This window comes from Notothenia rossii (genome assembly GCF_949606895.1).
Source record: "Notothenia rossii genome assembly, chromosome: 8".
Lineage (NCBI taxonomy): Eukaryota > Metazoa > Chordata > Actinopteri > Perciformes > Nototheniidae > Notothenia > Notothenia rossii.
The window spans coordinates 9,262,906-9,281,435 of record NC_136906.1 but is presented as its reverse complement, the minus strand read 5'-3'; the positions used below and the strand labels follow the sequence as shown (position 1 = coordinate 9,281,435).

Sequence of the window (18,530 nt, the reverse complement as noted above, 5' to 3'; positions counted from 1 at the left end):
GGCTGAGATCCACACTCTCTGTAATGTTAGTTGAATGTTTCTAGTTTTTAAGTGAGTATCCATCTCATTGAGCTTTACTAATTCATCGTCTTTTCTCCCTTCCTCTCCCTCCTTCCAGATGGGGAAACTGGAGAACCGCAGCCTGACACTGAAGTACCCGGTGTGGCCGCGCTTCAACTCCATCGGTGACGCCGAGATGGACGACAACCACCTGTCCATCGTCACGTTGGAGGAGAAGCCTTTCGTTATTGTGGAGGACGTAGAAAGGCTCACTGGTACCTGCATGAGGAACTCTGTGCCCTGCAGGAAACACATAAAAGAGTGAGTCGGCCATCTTTATTTATAGCAGTGGTGGTGGTCTTTACTTGAGTTTTTTCCATTTTATGCTTCTTTATTATTTTTATTCCACTACATTTAAGAAAAAGATTCTGCAGTTTTTACTCAAATATATTTAGTAGCTTTTTCTGAAAAGCGTGTGAAAATATGATTCTCCTAATTAGGGATGGGTATCGTTAGGATTTTATCGATACCGGTACTGCTTATTGGTATCGGTATTTTTCGATACTCTTATCGATACTTTTCAATCATTTGGTGTTAATAAACTAAAAAAAGACAAGGCGATGTGCCTGCAAGACTGCACCCAGGTAAACAAAACATATTACCCGTGCGCAGCAGCTAACCTGCCTGCGAGCCTTCGCTCAGGTCACAATTACACATGGCGCGGCTGAAGCCAGCTAGCACTATTAGCACTATTAGCACTATTAGCACTAGCAGTATCGCTAGCACCGTTTAAGATTCAATGAGTGTCTCGTTTGCAAATGCTTCATTAAGTTGCTTGTGTTACCCCCTTTACAAGCAACTAATTGAGTACATAGATTGCACCTTGCACTATCGCCACTACATTTTTTTAAAGTGCACCTAGACCTTGGATCGCTCCGCTCTGTCCGCCATGCCTGCGGCAGTCTCACAACAATAATAAAAGCGCTGTTGAGAGAGACGAGGAGTGGCATTTACAGTGGCCAATCAGAGGGGTCTCAAACCGGATACATCACACGGGATGAGGGTTCCCAACCAACCAGAATGGTTTAAAGTTAAACTAAGGAAGTAGACGTAACAGATATATCGATAGCAGCACCGTTTGTCCAGCGTCTTAACGGTATACCAATACCGTCCAATCAGGTACCGGTATTGACTTAGTAACCGTTCTCGGTACCCATCCCTATACCCAGTGTTGAAAAATTCAATTTGCCTCAACGTTGACAAACTCCTACATTTAAATGTGCTTACATATAGTAGTAAGCATTACAAACAGAATTAAATAGAATTTAAAAAATACTTTGTACATAATGGGTACTTTTTCTGTTGATACTTTAAAAAACATTAAGCTAAAACTAATTCCGTACGTCTACAAAGGTAACATAATACGTGTTGTGATGTCTGTGTTTGCTTCCCCTGTCGCGAGTTCTGATCGCTCAGTGATGATACTAATACCGATATCATCTGTGGAATCTCAGCTTTAATCGGATATCTTGTTTGTGCAGTTACGATAAGTAATAAGGGTATTTTTACCTTGAGTTCTGTGCTAAGTGCGTTAGCATTTTTTTCGCTCAGGGGTCATTTAGACGCTTCTTATAATCTGGTATGACACATTAATAGGTTTTAAAATATTAAGAAGCCCTGAGACACAGATAAAGGATCTAAGTATTTCTTCCTCCACGGCTAACAGCTATGCAATGTTTTGCTATAGTTGCAAACCCCCTCATATTTCCAGGTGTAATAGTTTGACCCCTGCTCTGAACACGACTCGTTGCTGAAAAGCAGCTCAGAGAGGAGTGTAGGTCAATGTCCTAAAGCATGTGTAGTTTCTAACTCTGGGTTGCACAAATAACACAAATATTATCACTTTTGGCAGTAGCTTACAGTTAAACAAATATCAGGTTTAAGCAGAATGTTGCATGGCTGCAGAGTTGTATCTCTAGCGCCTAGTACTGCCGCAACTTACTTGAAAAACCTTGACCCAGTTGGTATTAAAAAAAGATGCAGGTACTATCTAAAACTTTTGCAAATGGAAAACCAAAATAGAGCAGGTTGAGTGGAGAAAAGCCAGGTTTTACCCTGCAGAGGAAAAGGGAAAACAGTCAACAACTATCCTTATAAAGTCAATTCAACTACAATTCAATGTGGGTGAATAAGTTAGTTACTGTCATTTATTCTATAGGTGGAAAAATCCCCAAAAATGATGCTATACTGTAGTTTTAAGGGTTCACTACGACACTGACTGAAATAGACTGTATGTATCTCAGTGATCGTCATCTTGTAGATATGAAAATGGGACCAGCATAACAGAACACCAACACACATTTTATATCAGCGTGTTGTATAATCAGAAGGTGGCAAAAATGACATCATCGTTTCCATTCCCACAGCAAAGTGTCTGTGTTGCTCTCCCTTTCTCTCGCCCCCCTCTCTCTCTCTCAGTGGAGGTGCAGTCTCTCTGCAGCAGCTTCTTCACTCCCCCCTGAAAATGGAGGCGACTGCTGAACTCAGCAATTTACTTCCTTCTTACCAATTTTCTCTCCTAACACCCAAATATTGCCGGCCCCTCGCTATATTAGGTTCCTGAAGTAAACACACACACACAGGGAGAGTGTCTTGGGGTGTGTGTGTGTGTGTGTGTGTGTGTGTGTGTGTGTGTGTGTGTGTGTGTGTGTGTGTGTGTGTGTGTGTGTGTGTGTGTGTGTGTGTGTGTGTGTGTGTGTGTGTGTGTGTGTGTGTGTGTGTGTGTGTGTGTGTGTGTGTGTGTGTGTGTGTGTGTGTGTGTGTGTGTGTGTGTGTGTGTGTGTGTGTGTGTGTGTGTGTCTGTGTGTGTGTGTGTGTGTGTGTGTGTGTCTCTGAGAGTGCTGCTGAATCAGAGCATGTAATTGGTTTGTAGATAATTTAATATAATTCCGCACAGACACACCTACAGGAATAATGGCATGTACACTACGCACTTCAGAATCAGAAATAGGTGTATTGCCAAGTTGGTTCACACATTGGCCTTGGTGTATATGGTACTGTATAGATTGTTTGTAAGAAAAGGACCAAACAAATCTAACAATTATAAAAAACTATTTTTAGATAACATTAGTCTTAAAGTGAATGTATTTAACCACTATGCAATCAAACACACATAACTTAACACAGCCACACACACACACACACACACACACACACACACACACACACACACACACACACACACACACACACACACACACACACACACACACACAGATGATTAAGCGGTAATAGGGTCCCAGGGAAGAGGCCAACAGAGATTTTCATCCAGCATGACTGTGAAGTAGGGCGGAGGATAAAGCATCTCCAAGGAGGTACACAAACACACACACATACACAAGTTCATACTGTATACACTTTCTGTTACCACATGTCCACTCACTCACAGGCCAATGCGTCCGGGCGCGCTCCTCCCTCCCACAGCGCAATTCCCTCTCAAGCATCCGCAGTGTCCATTTTGAGGAAGAGGGGATGGATGGAGGGGAGGGAAGAGAGGCAGAGTGAGAGGAGGGGTTGGATCGGGGGATGGAGGGCTATCCATGCATGCAGAACCACAAATTCACTCACCCAGGCTAGGCCTAAGAACAAGCCCTACTCGACACACACACACCCGGACCGGCCTCTTTGGAGACCCCCGGGGCCCTTTAGCGTTTCTATATCAAGTTGGCCCCGGCAACTTCACAAACAGCCTCCATAACATCACATGCTCTCGCTGCCTGAACTGTACAAAATGGGTACACTGTGTTCATGGATGCAGCTCTTACAGTTCTGGCCTATATGCTAACACTTTCCCTGTCCCCCCCCCCCCGCCAGCTGATAAGACACACAAACTTGACTCAGTGGTCCTTGTGTCCGTTATCATTTGTATTAGTATTATCCTCACAGATCTAATTAGGACTTGTTGAAGTTATCGGCCTTTTAAAATCACACATGGGGTGGTGGAAGAAGCTGGAAGAAGCTGGAAGTATAACGGTCCCTACACACGGCGGCGTGCATTGTCGCTTGCCGGCTGAAACTCGACCAACAACCAATCACATGAATCTCCCGCCCCGGACACACAAGCACGCGGTTTGATTGGCTAGAGCTTGTACTGGCATATGATTCGATTGGCTGTCGTCGAGGCGTCAAAAGTAGAACATTGCTCTACTTTTGCAGCGAGCACCGCGAGAGAAGCTATGCTTTGCTCCCACAATGCAGTTCGGAAAATCGTGACGTCACCCCATTCAAAGTGAATGGGGTGAAGCGTTAAAGCGGCAACGCTCGCCGCCGTGTGGACGGGCTGTAAGTCTGGCATTCAAATGTTAAAGTAGAAGTGCAGATTATTGTCACTAAATATACAATAGTATTTATTATATCATTGGATTATTAAGTGCTGGTAAAGGTGGATCTAACTTTAATGAGTTTTTGTCCTTTTCTAAATCCATAATTGTACATAATAATGTTTAGTCGATTACCATTTTAATTTTTTAATTTTTGTGTATTTTCATTTTTTATTCTCTTTTCTGGTTTTTAATTGAATGTATTTTTCTTATTTCATCTTTATGTTATTCAGTTGTCTGTTATTGACTTCTGTTGGTACTAAGTGTTTTTATTAATCACAAAAAGATATCTGACTACTAGAAAGGGGGGTTAATACTGTTGTTTATTTGTTTATATTTTGGTTTGTGAAGCTTGTTGTGATACTTTTGTGTTTGCAAAGTTATATAAAAAAAAGTTTGGTTTGATATATCCATCCACCAATTCCACTTTATCTCCTTCTACTAACTTTGCTGTGTTGCGTAACTGCCACCGTTGCTTCAGTGTGCTTGAAAATAATTCGAGCTTGAAAGGTTAGGCAAATAAATATTGCATTACAAGACGAGGAGGTTTTTTTAAAACATCTTTATGTTAGATTCATGAGGAAACCAAACCCCATATGGCTTCTCTGGCTGGGAATTAGCCGGATTGTGTTGACACATGGTATGTTTAAAGGGGCTTAAATGTAAATTGGCTTCTTAATGGAATTTGAATCAGATGGAACAGCTGCTATAGATATTATCTACTTATATCTGCAGAAAATCACCCTGTCAATCACAACTGGCTCTCTCAGAGTGAGCATTGTTCTCTATTGTGTGGAAATATTAGACCATAAAGAGTCCTTTTCCGGTCTCCACGGATTCCACTTTGGGTGACGTGCATTTGACAGATCGATGGCGACTAGTGAGGGAAACACAGGAAGTGGCCCTTGGGGGCGAAAAATGCCGAATGTTTTTCAGGCACAACAGAGTTCCTACAAAGTGACAGAGTGAGTTTCAGCTGCAGAGTCACGACCGGACGTGCTTTCCTTTTCTCTTTACATCAAGTTTGTGTCTTAAGTTATTGTGAAACTAAAGGACGAGGTCATCTTCGCCGAATTAGCACACATCTAAAAGTTAAATGAGCGTCCCAGGTGGCTGAGAGTTGATGTGCGCTCCTGTGTGCGTGAACACTGTCTGAACTCTTCTGCTCTCAAATGCATACACACAGATGGTACAAGGCTTGCAGATGCAGCGCAATCACAAAGCTCCACCTCCAGAGAGACGGAGAGGTAGGAGGAGAGAGAGAGCATATTTTCTTCTGATGTAAATTATGAATTATTCACCCTGTGCTTAAAGGTGAAAAACGTCCCAGGGTGACAGGTGTGCATTGGCGCGTTCATACAGTATAAATGTAGCAAGTAGAATGAAATGAGGAGGAAACTGAGTTTGTTTTTCGTCCCCAAAGACAAGTCAAGTCTTCAGTCAAACATGGTTCATAAAGGTGGAAATAAATGTGAAATCAATACAAAAACAACTCCACCTGGTTTCAGAATCAGAATCAGGTTTTGTTAAATGCTGCATTCAAAAACACAGGAGGAGGAATTAGGGTGTCAAAAAAGGGGGCAAATATAGAAATATAAATTTAAACTATTATAAAAATTAAAAATGTATAAAAACAACAAAAGAACAAGCAGAAAAAGCTTAGATATATCATAAAAATATGTTAATATATTTAAGCAATAGCTCACGACAGGCCGTGGTATATGCTCATTATATCACAGCTAAGGGGCGTGGTTCGGCCCGACGCGAAGTTTGCTTTTCAGCCCAACGGTATACTGTTTTTCTCAGACGCGGAGGGATACTGACTTGTTGTGAAAAGTAACTTACAATTCTACCCGTGGTATACGCTCAGTATATCACGGCTAAGAACCAATCAGATTGCTTGATTTGACTTGTCCGTTTTATAAATATATATATATCATAAATTATAATATTCAAAAATAATAAAAAATAAAGCTTGATTATAAACAATATACAAAATATGATATACAATTACTTTGAGCAAATAAAATGACAAATGACCCTGAAAAATTAAATATGGGCAGTATATAGTTAAAGCTGAAGAGCTGTGTAGTTAAGTAAGAGGTAGCAGAGAACAGAAATGTGCAAAACACAGAGACACAAGCATGTTATAAAATCTTCTATTCTGTGGAATTTCTGTCGTTTTCTGTCACAGAAACTCCACTGCCTTTTATCATTGTTTAAAGCATCTGCTGTTTGGAAATCACGGGCTAACAATGTGCTTTTTTTTGTGTGTGTGTTTGTGTTCCTTTAGCAACTCAACTGAGGCTGGGGGGACATATGTTAAGAAGTGCTGCAAAGGCTTCTGCATCGACATTCTGAAAAAGATTGCCACGTATGTAAAGTTCACCTACGACCTGTACCTGGTAACCAATGGCAAGCATGGCAAGAAAATCAACAACATCTGGAATGGGATGGTGGGAGAGGTAAGAGACACTTTAGATTTTTATATTTGATTACATTTGATTTGTGCGTGAACCTGTGCTTGCCTCTTTATGTGTGTCTTTATATGTACTGGCACTGTGCTTTAATAATCTACATTTCCCCTCTGTGGGACAAATACCATTTACAATGATTTAGTAGTAGCAGACTACTGACTAGCTACCTTAAGGACTAGTTATCTTTACCTGCTAGTCTTTAAGGTAACATATAAGAACATGTATTGATGAGTTTTCACTTGTAGCAACTCTGAAATGTTAGGCTGAGAGGAAATCACAGATGTGTCTGTGACGGGATATTCCTGTTCCTTATGTTCCAAAAAAAGCTTTAGTTGTTGACTTTGCAAAACTTCCACATCGCAGGGAAAACACTTTCAGCTACGAGGCGTTGGCAGCAGCTGTAAATGCTTGGAAAGTAAACACATCTTAGCTACTCCTGCAGAAAGTGTTTTGCATATCTTTAATTGCCAGCTCCAACTTGAAGTCCCAGAGTTCGTTTTAGGACTGTGAAGTTATTGCTGACTATATATATATATCTTATTCCATGGCAGACTTTTCCCACTCATTTGAAGTTCATTCATCTTATTTAGCAGTGACACCCGCTTACATATTGATTTTAAGAATCAGCCTGGGATTAAAAACTTTATTGATGTGGAGTCAATGAGATTCAAATGTTCTGGGGTATGCTTGGCAGGAGCTTGGATCTATTTTGGTTTAGAGTTTTTAGAGCGTTATAATGAAGATATGTAGTAAGTTGACTACTGAAGAAAATCACCAAATAGGGGAGTTTTTTCTGCACTTCTGAAGCTAATCTGTTAGCATCAGTGCCAGTCAGACTGAACTGTCACTCACTTCATATGTGAAAAACCAGTGAATGGCAAAATTATTAAACAATATTCTTCCTTTTCTTTTTCTATTTTCTCTTCTTTCCCTTTCTACCTAATGATTTACCCATAATCCTTCTCCCTCTTAATTTGCCCCGTTTGAATCCTCATCTCATCCACCTTTCTTCAAACCAACCATCTTTCTCCCCTTCACATCAATCTCTTCCTCCCTCCCTGTCTCGCTTCCTTCATCCCTAATCACCCTCCTCATCCATCCATCCATCCCTTTCCTCCCCCCCTCCCTTTCGCCCCTCGTCCCTCCCTCTCCTCCGCCCTTAAAGGTGGTCTATAAGAAAGCCGTCATGGCCGTCGGATCTCTGACGATCAATGAGGAGCGTTCTGAGGTCATCGATTTCTCCGTCCCGTTCGTGGAAACGGGGATCAGCGTCATGGTCTCCCGTAGCAACGGAACGGTCTCCCCGTCAGCCTTTCTCGGTAACTGTCACCGAATGAACTGTGTTGCATTGACTCAGGAGGGATAGGGAGGAAGATCTGTTTGCTTTACTTCTGTTTATGTGAGTGTAGAGAGGTATTTGTTTGTGTGTGTGTGTGTGTGTGTGTGTGTGTGTGTGTGTGTGTGTGTGTGTGTGTGTGTGTGTGTGTGTGTGTGTGTGTGTGTGTGTGTGTGTGTGTGTGTGTGTGTGTGTGTGTGTGTGTGTGTGTGTGTGTGTGTGTGTGTGTGTGTGTGTGTGTGTGTGTGTGTGTGTGTGTGAGCCGACAACACGCTGCTGTCAATACTTGCTCTTTCACCGCTGGGATTTAGCTCGACTCCTACTCTCCGCCACAACGACTCTCACTTACCTGAGAGGGTCTTAACCGCAGGATTTCCAAATGGAGTGATCGTGGATATCCCTGTTTTCGGCTGCTCAGTCACGTTCGTTTCGATCCGAGTTCCTGCACACAAAGGGGCACACGCAAGCATAAAAGTGAAGAGGTACACACACACACACACACTCACATGTATGCAGCGCGCCGTTACTGCTGTGAAAGTGGCAATTATAAGGGCTTATCAGGAATACCCTGTTTTGGCCGCATGCCAGGATGCACACACACACTAGCACACACACTCTGAAAGTGCGCGGCGCTTTGCCAGCAGTGCTCTCCCATACATTAGAGCCCGGTTTAATCTCTGCGGTAGTGTTGTGAGCTCCGAGGGAGGACAGGAGTGCTGACACCAGGGCTTCCTGTACTGCGCGCCTCCTCACACTGTCAAATAGGAGGTGGTCTGTGTGTGTGTGTGTGTGTGCGTGTGTGTGTGTGTGTGTGTGTGTGTGTGTGTGTGTGCGCGTATGTGTGTGTGTGTGTGTGTGTGTGTGTGTGTGTGTGTGTGTGTGTGTGTGTGTGTGTGTGTGTGTGTGTGTGTGTGTGTGTGTGTGTGTGTGTGTGTGTGTGTGTGTGTGTGTGTGTGTGTGGGGGAGTCAGCTTGTTAAGCCACGCAGTACTTTCCTCCACGTGGTTGATTTATTCGTTCAGTTCATGGAAAGACAGAAAGTGTCAGAGGAAGTGATGTGTCAGAGATTAAAAAAATGTAATCCAACATGTGTTAATACTTAATCTCTGTCTTCTTATCCTCTCTCTTCCCCTCTCTCAGAGCCATTCAGTGCATCAGTGTGGGTCATGATGTTTGTGATGCTACTGCTGGTGACTGCAATGGCTGTCTTTATGTTTGAGTACATCAGTCCTCTTGGATTCAACCGAAACCTGGCGCAGGGCAGAGGTAGGCATCCACACACATGAGAACACATTTGTATTTCTACATTTTGTGTGCTTTTACTTCTACTAAACCATCATCCCTCTCCTTCATCCTCTCTTCCAGACCCCCATGGCCCTTCCTTCACTATGGGCAAGGCAGTGTGGCTGCTGTGGGGTCTGGTCTTCAACAACTCTGTGCCTGTTCAGAACCCAAAAGGAACTACCAGTAAGTTCATAGTGTCAGTGTGGGCCTTCTTCGCTGTCATCTTCCTGGCCTCCTACACTGCCAACCTGGCCGCCTTCATGATCCAGGAGGAGTTTGTGGATCAAGTCACCGGGCTCTCCGACAACAAGGTAATAGATGATATTTGGGAGTGGGTACTTTGTTGATTACATTTGGCCTGGAGGGGGATTTTTTTGTCAGTTAAAAAGTTAGATTTGAAAGGAACCGCCCAACCATTCAAAATAGTATTGAATGGTTGATATAGAACATTGAAATACTGGTGGTACCCTGCATAAACAAACCCCAATCCCCCAGGGTCCTGGCATAGACATTACAAGACATGGCATGGGTAAAAAAAGAAAATAAATACATAAATAAAAACAGACACAAACAAATTAAGTGCATCAGTAATCGAAAGTTAGTGTGTGCACTAATGCCTTTTGGTTAACTTCTCTATCGGCTTGTATGTGTGTCTAGAAACGTTCCCAAGGAGTATCTGCATTATTCCATTTGCATTGTCTTACACTTAACAATGGGAATGTTGGCATTGGAGCTGCTGTTTTCAACATCCACAGAGGGTAGAACATGATGGTCTTATGTCGCTGAAACACATTTTGAATGCAAATGTATTCCAACATTTATGCACTTCTACAATCGTAAGTGTTGAGCAAAAGGACTTGAGTACCTTTTCAGTGCCTATCTTAAAAAGCCAAGCAGTTCAGGGATGCATTTGCTGCAACAAGAGTAAAAATAAGTGTCATGTACTATATAGAATTGAATATGAAATGTCATGCGGTATATGTGTGACATTTCATACAATAATTCAAGTGCACTCCAAAAGTAATTACACTCTTGCTGGTAAAAGCATCCGCTGTAAAGATTGTGCAGGAAATCCATAAGAAAGGAACTTCTTAGACATTTGGATCCACAATCCACAAAGTATTAGGAATTGTGTCTTGATTGTCGTGTTTCATTTGTGTTTGAGGTGAATCCTTTCACACACATTTCTAGTCTGCAAACTGTGGCGCTACAATTAGCTTCATTTTATAGCATGTCTAGAAAAAGGGTTCTGCCATTTCAGCATTGTCTTAGGTTATAAAAAGATTAATATTATAAATTAAAATCTGTTCCCTTAATATAACCATTGCTTGTAATACCACTGTTATGCCATTATGTAATTGCAAATGACTATACAGGCACAACTTTGATAATTCACACTGTAATACAATGATGCATAGATATGGAAGGGAAAATGGTGGCTCTGCGAGGGAGAGAGACAGGCTAAAAGATTAAAGAAAAAGGTCAAGTGCTATGTAAAAAAAACGGGAAAGAAGAGCAAGACAAAAGGGTAGAGACTTCCTGAGGAGAGAGAGGAGACGTTGGTATGGGGGGAGGCTTCCAAGGAGAGAGCCTTTGAGAGTGATGTAGAGGGTTTTGACAACATACAGAAGGAGAGAAGGAGGGAGGGAAGGAGGAAGGGGTACAGAAACTGGCAGGAGGGTGACTGAGGAATAGCGAGAGGCCAATACACACAAGATGGTACAAGACACCAGGCGGACAGATATGGGCCAAGTTGACGGCTGAGGAAGGGAGAAAGGAATACAGGGGGTGAAAGTAAAGGAGATATGGGAAGACAGAGAGGGCCAGGGAAGAATGGAAACAGACAAAAAGGGTAAACGGCCACTCAGACAGGTATGCTGAGCGAAGCTGGACATTGAGCCATCTCTGACCCAAAAATGATGAAGAAAAAAATCCTCCATTCAGATGCCGCTCAGTGAGGTATACTTAAAGCTACCTTAACTGAGTTTAGACCACTAGGGGGCAAAGTCACAGCAAAAAGCCTTAGATTATACTGCTTATCAATGTCTTACGGCTAACATGTTAGGAAACAGTCGCCTACTTTAACATATAGCAGGCATTGGGCAACATCCATCCCATTGACAACATCTTTCCTATAGCATAAATGTAAGTGATGTGAAGTTGGTTGTTGGTCACCAAACAACACTTACGTTTCACCCAAAAAGGCTTTGACTCAACCATGGAAACATTACACTGCACTGACACCTTTGTACAAAACAACCGCCCTGTTTCACCCTGCATATATTTCAAGGAAAGTTTAGTTAAGTGTTACTTAAAAACGCTTCACTGTGTGGATTTGAGGTGACGGGAACTACCTAAGTTTGCAACCAACCAGATGATCACAGAAAATCTATGGCCGAACGTTTGAGATTTTAGTTTCAATACAGCGATCTTGAATCTACTGTAGCTAAGCAACCCTTTTAAATGCCATAAGTCATTGTATTCACTTTTCAGTCTGCCTAACGTATGCCAATCATTGGTACTCGCAAGCTAAGAATGGCAAAGTCTCTGCAATTGAATTGATTTTGGAATAGATCACATCAATGACTTACAAGTATAAATACAACAGCTTTGCATGACACATATGGAGATGTACAATCGAACAAATGGTATGTGGTTCTCCTAAAATGACACTTAAACTGCATTTGAAATCAGTGGGAAAAAAAACGATAAATTTGATTCTTGAGTCCAAAAATATCAGACACTTTGCACATTCACCCTCCCTGGGCTCTCACATTATACATGATAACAGGGTTCAACAACTTTAGCCCATTTGTGTCACTTTGCCTCTACAGTTGACAACACATTGAAATGTGTTCATTCATTTCAGGTGGGGACAGCAGGAAGAGCTGTAACGGTTTATGTTATCTTTTATAAACAGGGAGTTATGATTGGGTGCTGAATTGATGGCAACACTTCTCTTATGGGAGAGTGAAGGCCATTTAACAGGTCTCTGTCGTTTCAGGCTGTAGAGTCACCAGGGATTTCAGTTGTTTCACTTTGTCTTATTTTCTATGCTAGCTGAAGAGTACCCAGGTACACAGTGTTCTGGTTTCTTAACAGCTCAGACTAGAGCATGTTTTCAGTGCACAAACTTTAACAATTCAAATGTTGCACTGCTGAGGTTTTGGCAGTTGGTCATGGTGACATAATAGTAACCGCAGTAACTTAGTTTTAGAAGTGGCCAAATGCATCAGATCTATCTAATAATATAAATACATAACATTTGTTTTTTTGTCAGGGTTTTTCTGACAAGTGATGGTATTTGTAAAAAGAATATTGCACGTCATGCCAGTCTGTCATGATTTCTGCAGCACTTTAGATATACTTCAATACTGTAAACTGCCTCTGGAGCAAATTGGGAGGAAGTATCTTGCTTGGTGGAAACACATTTATCCCGTTAACCACGGCCGCCCCAATATATTTTGAACAATTTGGTTAATCTAGCAACTTTAAAGGTGTGAACTTGACTGAAAGCACTTAACTACAGTGCCGTTTCTTATATTTCTTCTATCTTTTTGTAAAATGTGACATAAAGGTGAGTCTAAAGAGGTAAAGGCATCTTCTATCTGGAGTACGATTGATTCACCTAAACAACATGGAACCAATGATAAGCGCTCTTGGATACAGCTGCCCTTCGAAGCAGGTTGAAAACATTTTGAGAAATCCATCGAAGCCAAAAACACTTTGGCAAATTTGGTATACCTTATTTTTTCTATAACTTCTATATCACGAGACCTTAAAATTCCAAATGTATTTATTTTTGTATTTTATATGAATGTTGTTGTATCTTCAGCAGTCTCTTAACTTATTTGTTTTCTATAGCCTTCATGTCATGTGACCAAATGACTCCGATTAAATGCAGCCTAGTAATTTCTACACTAAACAAGAAGGACACAACTATTTCTTTTTTCTATTTTAGGTGAATATGTTTATGAACAAATCAGCAGGTTTTTATTTTAAATTATTTCCAATAGCTTCTATGTCATGTGACCTATTTACTCCAATCAATGCAGCATTGTATTACTACACCGGTTAAGTATGAAGCACCTCTCTTTGTAGGATTTGAGTGTATTTTTCTATTTTCGATGAAGATTGTTATCAAAAATTATTTGAAAAGTCTAATTTGTTCAATGTCTCCAATGTCACATGACCAAACTTCTCCAGATCAAGATCTTGAATTACTTTTAGAATGAGAAGGCAGATTTGAAATTGAGGAGAACATTTAACTACAAGCTGAATAGCAATGCAAAACTTTGCAGTGACACCACAATAGCAGTTTTTTTTAAAGAGTTGAAATGGCACAAGGACCTTGAGAACCGCTGCTTTAATAGAGACACAGTCGATTTGTAGAAGTGGCATGTTAGAGCGCTGGATGGGCAAACAGGAGCATTAAGTTCCAGACACAGTTAGACACACATTCAAAAGAGAGTCCTGTGCTTATATAACAGCAGGACTTGCATAATAAGGAGACGGAGAGGGTAGCAGGAGCAAAACTAAGGAGGAAGGGGAGAATTGAAATAGAAATGGGACAGCGTGAGAGGTGAGTTAGGCAGATTGGACGCACTGATGTTAATGTACAAAAAGCATGTACATTATTAAAAGCATAATTCTTATATAATGGATGTATTTATTGGAAATTCACCCTAAAATGACAGACATTTACATAAAAACCTCTAGATAGAAAAGGTTGGGGGATGATTTCAATCACCTGTTAACAACATCTCAATATCTGGAGTGCTTGGCCGTGCCTCATGGCTGGGGGGCAGCGAGTGCTCTTATCTCCACCTGTCTGGCACACAGATCCTCGTGTCTTTCATTTTCTCATCATCGTTGCATCAAGCTTTCATTACAAGCAGCTGCTGCGGTTCTCCAAAGCCCTTCACTGGTAATTATCCAGCTCGAGAGGAGTTCAGTCCATATCTGTATCACCCCCTGCAGATCTGACCCCCTTCTCCCCCTCATATATTCCCCTCTTCCGACCTCAAAGCTTCTGCTCAACCTTAAAAGAGCCACAAATGAGGCGAATATGAGGATGGAGAAACGATAGGAGGGTCTGCGTGAGGAGGCAGCCTCCTGAGGGCCATCTCTCGTGATGCAGACACACACCATGACATCACCGCTAACCTGACCTGATTATACAACACAGATGCACATGTGGGCAGGACAGATAGAGTATGCATACATATTTACATGCATATATAATGCAGATACATTTATGATATAACTAGTACACACAAACAATTCAACAATCAGATGTTTTTTTACAGATGTTAAACAGATACTTAACAGACATTTTGAGGCGAATGTCAGAGCTATCACTATCATTCTAATGTGTAAGACGGCCGAACTCAAGCTACCATAAAGTCAAAGTTACGTTTAAACTTAAAGTTACATGTATAACTGAATAAAATGTCGGATTTTTAACACAAACAAAACATTTTCTGTGGGTTAAGGAAACAAAACATCTTGGTTTGCATTGGGAGAATGCTGTCGTCAGGGTTACAATAACTATGATTTTAAAGTGAAACTGAAAGTTCATTATTAAGGTCTTAAATAAATATTTCACATTGGACACAGCTATAACACCCATCCATCTTTCTTGAGCTGAATCCCATAAGGAGTTCCTCGCTCTAACCAATAACACGCAAACCAATATTGAGACTTGTTTTTTGGAATGGCGGCTCTTTGGGGAGAAAAATAATCTTAAGCAATATAAAAGTGCGGGAAAAAAGGCAGCGTGCTGATTGACGTTTTTCTAAGTTAGTTAATTGTGTAGGTTTTGAAGAAACTGAACACAAATGATACTACTATGCAACTAATTTACCTATAAGTTAATTCACGACCGTGTTGAAACACACACACACACACACACAGACACACACACACACACACACACACACACACACACACACACACACACACACACACACACACACACACACACACACACACACACACACACACTGTGGTTAGAGTGGAGCCTATAATAAACACTTCTAATTGATAGGGATTGTCTGTTTCTGGCAATAAGGGCAGATTGTTACCGCAGTGCTTGAGGGCTGTTACCGGGGCGACAAGCACACAACTACAAAACCCTCTGACCTGTACACAGACTGGATTACACCTGAGAGAGACACAGGGGGGGGGGGGGGGGGGGGGGAGACAGAGAGAAATGATGGGAGCGCTCAAAAAAAGGGTAAACCAATCCAGTTAGAGGGAGGAAGAACAGATGGAAAATAATAGAATATGTTTCCTTTTGTGGCTAATCAACTGAAGTCTGGGTGAATCCGATGTTTGTGTTTCATATTGGATATGGTTTCTTGTACATTTAGTAGAAATATTAAATAAAGAGCTTATGTAGAGGGGCAAAGAGGGGCCTCAATAGAAAGGGTAACTTAAAATACATTTGTAGAGCAGGGTCACGATTTCAAGAGTGAAATATATAGGTATAATTAATCCTAATGTATAATTGGAAAATGGCCGAGGGGAGAATAATTGTAATTTAAGTTTAAATAAATGAAGTGTTAAGCCTCCAATCTAAATGTAATATAACAGCATGCACAGGTTGTTCTATAAAATGCACAACCTTGATACAGTTTACCCCAGAGGTAAGTTGAAAAGGGTTAGGGTTAGACAATCACATTTTAGTTAGGGCTTTTTACACTGCAATCTAAAACTGAAGAATGAAACATTCCCAGTATTTAACCAGGGAAATGAAGAGTCAATTTAGGTCGAGTCACTTTTATTTATGTAGCCTGATGTCACGAATCCCAAATGTGCCCTATGGGGCCTTTGCAATCAGTAGAGCAATCTGTCTTTTGCAGATAAAAGAAACATCCCCAGACAAAAGCCTGGGATAAAAATAGAAGAAACCTCATGAAGAGCAACCGAGGAGGAATCCCTCTCCCACAGCAGACAGACGTGTGAGAGATTGTGTCTCCTTTGAACAAAATGATACCTAAAAGGACATATATGGAGAAACTCGATCAGACTAGGGACAGATAGAAGCCCTGCGGTCTCAAAGAGTCCTGATTGGACTATAAGGTTTAAGGGGATCAAACAGGTAAGAACAAAACATGTCCAATTAGAATGTTGTAAGTTATCAGAAGCACCTTAAGGTCTAACGTGGATAGGGATCAAGCGAGGTATTTTGCGTAGGTGAAAGAAAGACATTGGTTGATATCTTTATTGTGCAGATAGGATATGGATAAAAGTTGAAAGAGTGTTCTGCCTTTCAAGTCTGCATGTACAGCAGGGGTGTCAAACTCAATTTCATCGCGGGCCAAAAAAGCATTATGGTTGCACTCAAAGGGCCGGTTGTAACTTTTAAGACTATATAAATATATTATATAAAATAATGTATTATATTACATTATTGCCTCTGAATTGGATTATTATCGGATAGGTTAATAACTTCATAATTAACTACGTCTGAAAGCAGAAGTCCAGGGCAAATAATTGCAAGTCTCTTCAGTGTATGTCACAATACGAGATGCATTGTGGGACATGTAGTTTATGGACAATGTGCTTCTGTAAATCAGCATGTAACCGTATAATAAACGTATTGTATTCTTTGCAAGCTCTTGCGGGCCACATAAAATGAAGTCACGGGCCGGATTTGGCCCCCGGGCCTTGAGTTTGACACCCCTGATGTACAGTATACCACCATGAACATTGTATACAAGAAACAGTCTGCATAATAGCTTCATTTGGAAATTCAGATTCAGCTTGTGGCTACCTCAGCATGGATTGTAAGTAAATAAATGTCCTTTTTAAACAGCGATAACATGAAAATGGTTTTTACAATGCTTTTGAATTAGAGCAATACATTGATTTGTGTCACAGTAAGGACTTTGATACAATCGGTAACATTTCAACTTTTCTTACTGAAAACCAACATTTACTACAAAATAAGCTCCTTTCCAAATGTGACGAATGCAATGTTTGGATTACATTACTACTTATTATGAGGAGAATTAAATATATCTAATCAAGACATTCAAGGGAAAGTCCATCTTTTCAATCTGACGAATAAGGTACCGATTGGTAAAACCTACCCTTTCTGTGCTTGCGTCCTACTTATTGACGGATAAAACAGAAAAAAAAACACGAACACACACATTTTTGGAAACGATTTTGTCACTTCTTCCCGCCATTTTTATCCTCTCTTCTTGCTTCTTCTCCATCTTTCCTCCAACACAGTTTCAGAACCCGTACGCATACTCGCCTCCGTTCCGCTTCGGGACGGTTCCAAACGGATCAACAGAGAGAAACATCAGGAAAAACTACCCCGCTATGCACCAGTACATGACAAAATATCATCAAACTGGAGTCGTGGACGCACTTGTCACCCTCAAAACGGGGTAAGGGAACACTATTTGTGCCATGATTGCGAGTTAGAGATTCCCTTTACTGATCCGTGATCAAATACTTGTTCAGTAATGCAAAACATATTCACCTGTCAACCTCTAAAAGAAACACTCTGTCGTTGGGCTCCTACAAATAGATGTGTGTGTCATTGCATGTCTGTGAGTGTGTTTTCTGTCATGTGTTCCAGTGTGTGTGTGTGTGTGTGTGTGTGTGTGTGTGTGTGTGTGAGACAGCTCCTTTGAGACAGGGGATAAATGGGTTTCCTCATTGGGAACAGCAGGAGCTATTTTTAGTACCGGTCTCTACAATAGGACCGGTGGTGGGGCTGCAATGGAAGTATATTGACGACAAACATTTTGAGAGAGCACAGAACAAATTTGAGCGCTAGTCAGTCTGCAAGTAAACCTTTGAAAGTCCAAAGGGACGGATCTGTAAAAGCAGAATTAGATTTGCCGACGCAGAAGGCCAGCGCCGGAGCGTGACAAATGGTTCGGCTATTCAATAGAGGAATTGTATATCTACATCTGAGCCATTCACCTGTAAGAGAAAGGTTATTTTATTTGACTTTTTCCATTTCTTTCAAGTAGTTTTAACGGAAAAAGTAGTATAATCTTTCTTGTAAAAACATACCCTACCAGTATGA

General features: G+C 41.1%; 1 protein-coding gene across 7 annotated transcripts in view; it reads left to right on the top strand.

Moving 5' to 3' along the window:
- The window catches only part of grin2aa (glutamate receptor, ionotropic, N-methyl D-aspartate 2A, a), a 164,251-nt gene that overhangs the window by 128,417 nt on the left and 17,304 nt on the right, over positions 1-18,530 (top strand). For all 7 annotated transcript variants that reach the window (XM_079643315.1, XM_079643317.1, XM_079643320.1 and 4 more), the window contains 6 exons: positions 119-321; positions 6,673-6,844; positions 8,022-8,175; positions 9,332-9,457; positions 9,557-9,786; positions 17,720-17,880. In XM_079643315.1, coding sequence (XP_079499441.1) covers positions 119-321; positions 6,673-6,844; positions 8,022-8,175; positions 9,332-9,457; positions 9,557-9,786; positions 17,720-17,880 — 1,046 coding nt within the window. The remainder of the gene's footprint in view (positions 1-118; positions 322-6,672; positions 6,845-8,021; positions 8,176-9,331; positions 9,458-9,556; positions 9,787-17,719; positions 17,881-18,530) is intronic.